Below are 11646 nucleotides of genomic sequence, written 5' to 3' on the forward strand. Positions count from 1 at the left end.
AGTAATCAAAATGTAACTTTTTTAAATTTAAGGAATAAAAGTATAAAAATATGGAAAGAGAGTGTCAGGTTCAGTAGTTTACCCTGAAATAAAACAAATAAGAGGGCGATGTTGGTTTGGTAGGTAATTTCGGGTTTAGTGGTGCTTTGCTTTATTGGAGTCGGATATGTATGAGATTTGGTCCGTTTACCAATTATTTTGGGGACTAGTTAGGAAAAAAATAATGTTGAGGGGACCATCAACGTCAATTCAAAACGAGCGACACAGACAGCCGTGCACCACCAAGATTCCTTTTATAAATTTATAATAAGAATTCTTCGAATTTTTCACAAATTCCAGTGTAGATTGTATAATTTGTCATAGTGAAATAATTCAAATTGTGATTTGCTTTAGTGTAAACTACTTATTTGGTATCTTATCTATTTATGCATTTTTATTTTGGTCACCTAATATATTTTTTTAAATTATACTTAACGTATGATTGAACTTAGTGAAAATAATGATGCAATATGATATAATAAAATTTTAGTCTTAAACTTATACATTTTATCGAAATGATCCTAATTTAAAATAATATAATAAATCATCAATATTTGAAATCAATATTAAATTAATAATATAACAATCCAATTAATAATAATCACCAAAATCAGGTGTGTTATGCGGGTCGATCGAAATTGTCATGACCAAACCCTTGAATAGACAACAAGCAATGTTCCAATACCCTTAGCTCTCATCTATTTTTAGGGGTTAGCAAAACTCGACTCGAAAATCAATTTTTTTTCTCAAATTGACTTCGAGTTGTAATTTCATAAACTTGACTCGACTCGAAAAAATTTCAAGTTCAAATCAAGTTGTAAAACGCAACTCGAATAAATCGAAATTTTTAGTAATTAGTAAATTAATTTTCAAGTTTGAGGCAAAGTTTGAATCGAGTCCCTTGATTTTATATGATATATGTAAATCACATATGAAGAAAATACGAAAAAATATATATGTATTGTATATGGTTATAAACATCATTTAAATTGAAATCAAATAATGTCATATTATAAATATGTATAATTAAATTTAAATATAAACTCTAAATTTTGACTCGACTTGACTCAATTCGAATTTTATAAACTCAACTCGACTTGAAATAATTTCAAGTCAACTCCGAGTTATGAAATAAAACTCATCAACTCGAATAACTCAAATTTTTTTAACTTGTCTCTACCGAACGCTCACCCCTATCTATTTTCATATAGGTATAGAAAACACATTATGTTTTTTTATAATTATTTTATAGGAGGAAAGTTTAGAGTGACAAGTTTCTTAGCTGGACTTGAAATGAAGTTGGGCGTTTCATTTCCAATAGTAGTAAAGCACTACTGGTTTTAGTTGGCCAGCCTAGCCATTGTCCTTCAATATATATTGATTTACACGTACATACCTAATGATACCGCTGGCTTCCGGTTGCCTAAAAAATATTTATTTAAATTCATCATGACGACGATTTCTGAAAAAAAATAATTTTTTATTAAAATTTATCACGTTGAGATAATAAATTATAATAAAAATAAATATTTTATTAAAACTGATCATGCTCACTTAACGAGTTTCAAGTTCCTGTAATAAATACCGTAGATTGCTGATTAATTTTTGAATTGTTATAATAACTTAAATAATTATTATGCGAAGATTATTGTGCTAATTTTGCCTGTTCAATCAGCCTAACTTTCAATATAGATACTAAACATCAATTTTAATTAAATGTTGTATAAGTAAAACCAAGTTATAAATAAAAAAAATTAAATATTTGAATACATTTCGATTTCATATATATATATATATTCACGAGAATATGAATTAAATTAGACTTAAGTTATAAATTTATATTTTTTTAAAATCTGTTAGAGATAATATATTTATAATAATGTGTACATAAATGTTTCAATTTGAATCAGTTTTTTAAAAATGTGCTACACCGACTATTTGAGGTAAAATTTAATGTCAAATGTAATTAAGCTAACAGAAATATAAATGTGAGGATTTATTGAGTCTCTATTGGTAAAAATAATATTTTTTTAAAATTTTGAGTTCATGCAACTGCATTTATAGGACAGGCATGTGTGGTCAATATTAGGGACGAGCATGAGACCCGAATCCAACAGGTTCCAACCAACCGGATTCGATCGAGTCATTTTTATTAATTTCAGGTTCAGATCGGGTTTGAGTTTCGGGTGAAAAAATATCCGATCCTACCCAAAAAAATATAATTTTTTCTTATATATTTAAGGATAATTACAACATTAACTCTCTCTATATTTTTACAACTAAATCCCTATTTTTATTGAATAAAAATAATATTTTTATTGAATAAAAATAATTTTTTTATTATTATTTCGGATTGAATCATGTTTGGATTTTATCCAAAAATAAATTAGGTCAGGTCAAGTAGGGTGGATGATGTATATTTTAAGAGTCGGGTCAGGTTGGCCGGAACCCGACCCAAACCCAACCCGTGCCCATCCATAGTCAATATACTAAGAAAATTATGAACATATTATTAAAAAATATAAATTTGAAGTTTTGAATCAATTAAAATATAAGTTATAATTTGGGGACCTACCATGGAATTAATCCTAAAAACAACGATACGATTTTAATGCACGGTAAATATATATATAACAAATCGCACAAAATTTTCCCTATAGTTGACTAATGATCGGAGAAGTGGAGAAAATGTTGGCGGTGGGCCTGATCTGGGGAGCTACCAACGCCGCCATGCGCCGCGGCGCGCTCCTCTGGGAACAATACCTCAAGTCCAGTCCAGCCGCAGGCGTCCCACCTTGCAACTTCAAGCAAAGGATCCTCAAATCCTTATCCGATTGGCTAACCCTCCTTTTGTTTTGGCAATATTCAATCCCTTTCTTAATCAACCTCTCCGCGTCGGCCACTTTCTTCTCCATATTAAGCCAGGCTCCAATTTCGCTCGCCGTCCCGGTCACCAACGCCACGACGTTTGCTGCTACCGCCGTTTTTGGAATCGTGCTGGGCGAGCGGACCCGGATCGGTCTTGCTCTGTTGGGTACAGGTTTTATTGTTTTGGGTGTTTGGCTTTGTATCACGTGACCTGCATGTACTTTTCCTTTACCGATGTTCTTATTAACTGTTATTACGTTACCTTTTTTTCTTTGAAGCACAATTTAAAGCTCAGATTATGAATCATATGCGTATAATTTTGCTTTCATGTAGAAAAATCCTGTTGGTAACAGTGTTGTTCAGTTTATTTGTATCAAAATTTATTTATTAAATAGGAGGAAGAAAATGCAATACAATTGAAACACAATGAACCATACAAAACTTGATTCAAAATCATAGGGAAAAGGCAAACACATTTTGGGATGTGACAAAATTATTCTTGGGTTTATGTAGTAGGAAAAGAAATGGAATTCAGGAAACTTTCAGTTCTTCACATTGATTGAAGGCTGGGGATGGGATAGAACTTAGAACTGCTGTTTGAAACATTCTGGAGGAGTTTGTCCTTTGAATCTTTTAGTATCTTTGCAGTAGTCATAGATCATGAAGTTTTGCCTCACCCAATTCATTTGACCCATCTGGCTACTTCTCAACTGGCTGAAACGAGGGGAAGTCCACCAGTTAGCTGTGGTTTTGATGCCACATTGATTGATACTCACTGGTCCATCCCACTTGCAAGCTCTTGCCCTGAACCTGTGAAATCGGGCGATGAAAGGTGAGCTGTTCCAATCAATCTTCTCAAGACCTCCTCTGGTTGCCCAATTGTCTGCATTCCATAAACTGGCATGTACCCTCATACCTTGCTTGTTGGGAAAGGAAATGCCTTCTTTCTCGTAATTTCTGAAAACTCGGATTGGTAGGTTGTCAATGTACCACCTGAAACAATCAAGTGTTTTTTTGGTTAGTTTCATTACACATTTTGACTGTCTTGCAAATTCACTGAAAGATTTGGAATATAAGACAAATGGTCTGCATTTGCTCTCTGCTTCAGCTAGGTTTCTAATGGATATATTTGGAGAAAAGGCACTTGTTTAATAGTATAATTGATGGGGAGATAACTTACACAACTTCAGTGGGATTCCAGTTTATGGTGTAGTTTTGGAAATCGGCAGTCGGGTCAAACCACAGGTAGAATTGTTGTTCTCTGCTTCCGTTTCCTTGGGTAAAGATGTTTGTGTGAACAATATATGGTTGTCCGGAAACATTACCTAAGAACTCGAAGTCAATCTCGTCGTGCTTGTCTCCGGTAGAGGATACCTGCATATATTTCAGGATAAAAGACTACAATGTTATATTCTTCATTATTTAAATTTCCTCAGTTCTTTCTTGTTACTGTGGGGTGTTCTAATGAACTATAGCTAAGGTGTAATTCGATCTGCATTTGTCATTAAAACAGATAATTTTACTGCATTATATTTAGTTGCATTTAAGTTGCTGTCACTTGTATTTTGAGTATCAACTTTTCATCTTGTTGAATGTGGTTTGCCCGGGAAATTTGTTTTTGACTTGTGTTGAAGGGACGAAAGACGACTGAATATAGGAGATTTACCGGAAGCAATTGAAGGTGATGTTTACGATGCATTTTATTTGATATTGAAATATTAGCTTTACACATTGTTACAGTTACATAGTAGGCCGTCACCGTTCCGGCTGAGTTTCCAGGTACCAACTTGATTAGCATTTCAATGCTTCCAAGTAAGAATGCCCTCTTTGATTTAACAGCAGAACCTGGAAAAAGAAAACCCAAATGGAATGTGTTATAGTTTGGTATTGTCTATTTGCTTTAGCATCACTCATCGAAAGTCATCGGATAATAGGTTTACCAACACAAGCTGAAGGTCTTCACCATTGCCTGCAAAACTCGAATGATGAGCACCCCAGTTTATGTACATGCTCTTTGGGAAATTCGCTTCAACAAAACTTTGATAGACTACAAACGTTGCGATGAAAAGAGCCAACAACGCTTGTAAAGTAGCCATTTCCGATTGCATCGGAGAACCGGGCTCGGGTGGTATTCGTTAGCCAATTAATGCCGTCGAAAGGTGATGCCTTCCTCCATTGTTCCCGATGGCTTTATATAAAGCTCGCTCGGCAAATCTGCCTGGCTCAGATTGAACGTTGTCTTTATAGTTTTTTAATTAAAACTTGAAACATGTTGAACTTGTCATGGTAGAAAACCCTCCCATGAAATTAATTGAGACCCTGTAGATATAAACTATGAATATAGTAAAATTATACGTCATGTTCGTTGAGTCTTATAACTGTTCATATTATTATTACTGCATATGTAGAGCCGGCTTTAAGGGGTGCAACCCCCTATTTTTTAATTTTATAATCAAGGGCCCCTAAAAAAATGATTTTATAAAACAGTCCATATTTTATATTTTTTATAATAAAAAAGTCACAATTTATTTACTTTTTTTGCTTTATTAATGTAATATTAGATTAATTATTCAAAATAATATCGTATATTTTCGTTTTATAGGATTTGTTTTTTGAGTTTTTGCTCTAGTTTTATAGCTAGGAGTTACTAATTTTTTTTTTTCAATTTTATAAATAAAGTCCAGACTTTATACTTTTATAACTAAGGGCTCACAATTTAATCATTTTTATGGTTTATTAATGTAATATTAAATTTTTTTTTAAATAATAGAACATATATTTGTTTTATAGGGCCTATTTTTAAGTTATCAATAAAAAATTATAACTAAGGGCCCCTAGTTTTTTTCAATTTTATAAAATAATCCCTACTTTTTACCTTTGCGATTGAAGGCTCATAATTTAATTATTTTTATGATTTATTAATATAATGTTAAATTAATTGTTCAGAACAATAGAATATAGTTTCGTTCTATATGGCCTATCTTTAAGGTTTCGCTCAGCACCGAATATATTCGAGATGACTCTGAATATATATGAAGATATAGATGAGTTTACTTAAGCAAACAACATCCTATCAGGTACGAGTGGACAAGGTTTTCACCTATTTATTCTTAAAATTATATTTAATGTTTCACCTATTTATTCTTGTATTTTTGTTTGTCATTCGATTATTATTTTTCAAAATTATATTTAATATTTTATTTTTATTTTAATTCTTCGTTGTTATTTACATATTATTAAAAATGATAATTGTGTTATTGATGATGAAAGAGAGTTTGACATGATTTTTTTTTATTAAGTTAAGATGATTACAAAGTAGTATCGATCTGTTCTAAATACTCTCAATCATTTGACAATGAACGCTCAATCACCCTGCGCAGCCGCTGGTGCTCAAACTCGTGATCTCTAGGAATAATAACGATTTTTTTAATCACTGAGGTAAGTTGGTTCATGCATGAGACTAAAATATCACGTTAGTATAATCATCAAAAGTACAAAAAAAAAGGTATAATCTTCAAAACAAAAAGGAAACATATTGGTAAGTATAATATTTTTAAAGAAAATAATTGGACAATGAAAAAAGAAACACTAAAATAAATAAATGATTAAATATGTAATTTACGTTTAGGTAAATTAATGAAAATAAATAAGCAAAAGTTAACGTGAGAGTAAGTTGGGTTAAGAATTGAGCACAGCTGGTACGGGGAGAGGAAGAGAAATGCAATGTCGTGCATGAGACTAATACCGATAGTGGAATAACGAAGTGCCGTTACAGCTGCCAGATGGTTCTTTTAGCCAAACCAAATCAGCACCACATTTAGACGTGCATGATTATTTGACAACTTCAAATGATGTCATTCCAACTATGGCGGTAAACAAGTTGAGTCGAGTTTGAGTATGGTTGAGTTCAACTTGACTTGAAAACTTTGAAACTGAGCTCGACTCGACTCGAAAACTTACGAGCCTAAAATTTTTAAGTTCGACTAGAACTCGAATTCATGAACTGAAGCTCGAAATGAAAAAAAATCTTAAACTTAACTCAATTGAAGCCTCAAACTCGAACCTGAACCTTAAATACATGAAAACCTTAAATCGCATTTAAAAAAAAACAACGCATAAATTTTGATCTAGCAGCTCACGAAATTTTAAAGTCGAGAATAGCTCGTTAAGAACCAGAGTCAAATATTTATCGAGTTTTATCTCATCTCTCTTACAACCCTAATTCCAACTTTCATTTTTCTGTTGGAATTAGGGGTGTGAATTAGAATATCTGTAAATATTTTTTATATTTTTATTTTATGAATTTGGATATTATAAAATAATATTAAAAAAACTTAACACTAACAGTGTTAGCATAATTTTTTTCATTGCTTCAATGTCAAAAGAATAATAATAATATTATATAAAGGAATAAAGATTTACAAAATTGAATTACGATGCCCATAACAGGGAAGAACAATGTATTGACAAAAAGAATAAAAGGGAATTAGAGGCGAACTTGCAGCGAAGTCTTCATAACGCCGCTATTTTTCTTTTCTTTATGGCATTTTGTATCAAAGCACCGCTAAATGTTATATCATATAGTGCGTTTGTGAATGTAAAACATCGCTATTGATTACGTATATAGTGGTGTTTTCTGTATAAACGCCGCAAAAAAATCTAGAACTTTAGTGGCGTTTTTCAAAAACTCTGGTATAAACTATGTATTTAGTGGCGTTTTTTATACAAACGCCGCAAATTAAAACTTTCAAATGATGTTTTCTACACTTTTGTTACCTAAATTTAACATTTAGCATTATCCAATAAACTTGACATCCATAACAACAAACTTTAAATCCATAACAAGAAACTTGAAATACATAATAATAAATCAAAGTTTACATTATCGTAAAATATAACGTAGTTCAACATTGTTAACTAGAATAAACAATAATTACACCTAAGATGGTGGACTCTGGGGTTGATTTTGTCGTATAATCTGCATCATAACTTGAAGTTGATTTTGAAAGTCTTCACGTTTTTTCTGATACGTTGCTTCTCTCTTTGCTTCCCTTGCTTCAGTTTAGGAGCCAGATTCTAAATTAGCAATTTAAAGGTTTTGTTCTTCAACTAAGCCAGCACAATTGAGCATTTCACCACAGAAAAAGGAATCCAAACATGAAACTCTCATTTTTTTCTCCATCAGTTTCAAAGAATGTGATGGATCTAAGATACAAATACAAAAGTTCACTTCCATTAACAAGGAAGCCTACCTAGTAACCAAACCTGTGCCATCAACATCAATTTTTTTGAAAAGCGACGTGGAGAAAAATGAAGGCAGCTTGCATACTTCCTTGGTCACAAGTTTGAATTCTGAAAATTTTAGAAAGTAAAACATGAATATCAAATGAGTTCCAGAAATATCAGACAAAGGGAATCACAAATGTTTCTTACCTCGCAGCTGCAGTCCATTTGGGTGGCCAGCGAAGAACTGACTCATTCGAGACATATATTGTTCTTTTAGGTCATTCGGAGGTGGAGAACCGTTTTTAAAGTAAAACTGGAGGCAATTTCAAGCACCAACACGATAAGTTATCGCAACTTCAGGATAGAAACCTGAGGTATAAATTCTTTCACAGGTTCGCTAACTAATTTCAGTGGGGAACCCTAGTTTGAAGGACCGGGCCTTTGTTTTGTTATACGAGGGGAACCGGATGTACTTCTTGGTGAAAAGGGATGAGCACTTCCAGCAGGAAACATGGAAGGTAAAGAATGGCTTGAGGGAGACCCTCCACTAGAAGCATTTCCAGGAACATTCAAGGGATTGCCCGCCTTTGCATCATTAACCAATGATGTCACCTAGCAAAGGAACAAGAATTAAACAACAGCGCACTCGTAGGCTTAGAGGACTATTTAATACATCACACAAATTCCATATTCTCTGTTTCAAAATACCATATTTAAAACCAAAACATTGCTTAATCATCCAAAATTAGACAAGAGCAATTAATGGATATTGTTAAGATCATTAAGGCTCCAACTTAAAATCGACTTGCAGAGCAAACTAAACTCAACAAAGGTGGAATAAGACTACTTAACAAAGACCGCGGGAAAATTAACAACCGGAAGTCACCATATTCTTTCTGCATTGATTAATCCATTAAATATCTTAGTAATGCGGAATCCAGATCTATGTACGCATGACGAACAGATTAAAACATGTAACAGGCTCAAAATATGCATCAAATCATCATAAGAAATGTCTTTTAATACCATCAAATAACCTAGCAATGATCTAACTAGTACAATGTTAAGGCAATAACAATCCATCATTTTCAATTCAAGTATCAAAACAAAAATAACAAAAATCAAGCATAACAAAGATCCGAAATTAGAAAACGAAGAGTATACCAGCTCGTTAGCATCGGGAAGCGAAAGCAACTGCTCGAAAAGCTTTTGAGTGAATTCAGGATATGATTTGAGAGCGAAATGAGACATCTCCTGGAGATGCAATAGCTCCGCATCCAAACACGTTACATCGCCAACAACAACTGCCTCCATTTTCTTTTCTTCGCATAAGCAAAACACAGCTCGACCAAAGTTTTCCGCGTAGATCGAATGAAAATCAGCTTCCAAAAATCAATTCCTTTGAAAACACAGCATATTTAAGCTTAGGAAAATAGCTTTATTAATTAATAAAAATATACCTCACATTAACTAGTAAAGACGGAATATTGCCATTGGTCTAGTAAACTGCTCAGCTACGCTGGGAGACTGGAGCTCATCCGAAATGTGCTAGCTTCAATTACCAATTTTTGGTGCAGACAACTCTTTCTGCCTAATTCAATCTTGAAAAAAATTGAGCAGCTTTGTTCCCGCTTCTTTTGGAAAGGTTCTGACAAATCAGCAACAGGAACACGTGTGAGTTGGAGCAAAATTTGCTCCTTGAAATCGGAAGGTGGTCTTGGGATCAAAGACATTAAGACCTGAAATAAAGCTTGCATGTTAGCCTTAATCAAACAAATTCTTGTTGGTGAAGGCTCACTTTGGGTAGCTTGGCTTCATAATTATGTTTTTAAGAACAAAGATTTCTGGTCTATTGAAGCTAAGCTCAACACAAGCTGGTGTCTCAGAAGACTTCTTAAATTGAGACCAGAGGTGCAAAATTTCCTTCATCCGGGTCCTATCAATGCAAGCTCGATATGGGACTCTATTCGGTCTAAAAATCAGAAGGTCCCTTGGCAAAAACTCGTTTGGTTTTCCCTGCACATTCCAAAACATAGTAAGATAACCTGGATGGCTCTACTTGACAGACTACCCACCAAGGATCGTGTTCACCGAATCGGTCTTACTAATGACTGTTCTTGTCTTTTATGTAACTCTGATGTGGAAACTAGGGATCACCTTTTCTTATTATGCCCTACTGTTGTTTTTCTATAGGAACGCATCTTCTCTTTTTCTGGTTTGCATTTTACAGGATACCTTTGGGAAGAATTCTTGGAAATGGAGAGCTCAAACTGGAAAGGAAAATCATTGTTATCTACTATTATGAGGATTGCTTTGAATGCATTGGTTTACTTGCTCTGGGAAGAAAGGAACAAAAGAGTGTACCAAGGTCGAACTAGACCTGTAAATGAACTTCTAAAGAATATCAAATCTATTGTTTGTCTTCAACTTAATGGCAGGAAATACAATAGAGTAGATAATGCGAATCTTACCCTCTACAAACATTGGGGTATCGATGACCACTGATTTTTGTATTGTAAATGTTTTGTATTGAACCCTGATTGTATTCGTAGCTTTTTCTATTTGGATAATAAAATTCTGACTTATCCAAAAAAAAGACGGAATATTTCACCTTAACGAAGGAAACCCACAAAATAAAATCCACTATATAGCTCAAATATATATATAAAAACAACCCCTAATAAAAATTAAATAAATCCCAAAAAAATGAAAGCTATTTACAAAAATTTCTTTACCATTTCTCAGGTAGATGCTGGATTCTTCGGTGTTGATATTAAACAGGCCACTTTTGAGGAAACTAAAAGCCAAGATTTGAGGAAACTCAGGAATAATGAACATGCTTTCGGTTCAACAAGCTATTTTCTCAGCAATCTCTCATATTTTCTCATCAATCAAACACAAAACCAGCTAACAGATTAAAACGCACCATTTAAAGTCTGCTACCGAGAACCATTGGTCGATCATTGAGCAGCTACGGAAGCTATGAAAGCTTGAAGTATAAAAATGGCAACAGAAAGGGGAAGAAACGAAAACAACAAGATGAAATTAAGCACAATAAATACAAATCTTCCCGTTTTCCTTTATCATTAAATAAGCGAGTGAGAAGAAATGGGTAAAAACCATATTGAAGGAGATGACGGTGGAGAGGTCGCTGTGAGAGAGAAGGTTTGAGAGAAACTTGGAGGTGCCACACGTTGTTTGATGATGATTGAAATGAAAAAGGGTTAAAGGGGCGTGAAATTTAGAAATTGTAAACTTGTGGCGTTTGAAAAAAACAAACACCACTACAATACGAATCTTTAGCGACGTTTGTATAAAAACGCCACTAAAGTATGAATCTTTAGCGGCATTTGTATAAAAATGCTACTAAAATATGAGTCTTTAGCTGCATTTGTAAACATAAACGCCACTAAAGTACGTGTCTTTAGCGGCATTAGTATACAAACGCCATGAAAATACAAGTCTTTAGCCGCGTTTGTATACAAACACCACTAAAGTATGATTCTTTAGCAG

General features: G+C 33.5%; 2 protein-coding genes across 2 annotated transcripts; one reads left to right on the plus strand and one right to left on the minus strand.

Annotated features, from left to right (window-relative positions):
- Window positions 1-2692: 2692 nt before the first annotated feature.
- On the plus strand, window positions 2693-3280 carry LOC120124175 (transmembrane protein 234 homolog). Its single transcript, XM_039142901.1, has one exon. The coding sequence runs from the start codon at window positions 2707-2709 to the stop codon at window positions 3115-3117; it is 411 nt and encodes a 136-aa protein (XP_038998832.1). The 5' UTR covers window positions 2693-2706; the 3' UTR covers window positions 3118-3280.
- Window positions 3281-3453: 173 nt separating this feature from the next.
- Window positions 3454-5003, minus strand: LOC120124214 (probable xyloglucan endotransglucosylase/hydrolase protein 26). Its single transcript, XM_039142929.1, has 4 exons — window positions 4871-5003; window positions 4652-4752; window positions 4088-4281; window positions 3454-3900 (listed from the first exon to the last, which is right to left on the minus strand). The coding sequence occupies exons 1-4, from the start codon at window positions 5001-5003 to the stop codon at window positions 3492-3494; spliced, it is 837 nt and encodes a 278-aa protein (XP_038998860.1). The 3' UTR covers window positions 3454-3491.
- Window positions 5004-11646: the final 6643 nt, after the last annotated feature.

The sequence above is a fragment of the Hibiscus syriacus genome, unplaced genomic scaffold, assembly GCF_006381635.1.
Source record: "Hibiscus syriacus cultivar Baekdansim isolate YM2019G1 unplaced genomic scaffold, ASM638163v2 tig00110415_pilon, whole genome shotgun sequence".
Classification (NCBI taxonomy): domain Eukaryota; kingdom Viridiplantae; phylum Streptophyta; class Magnoliopsida; order Malvales; family Malvaceae; genus Hibiscus; species Hibiscus syriacus.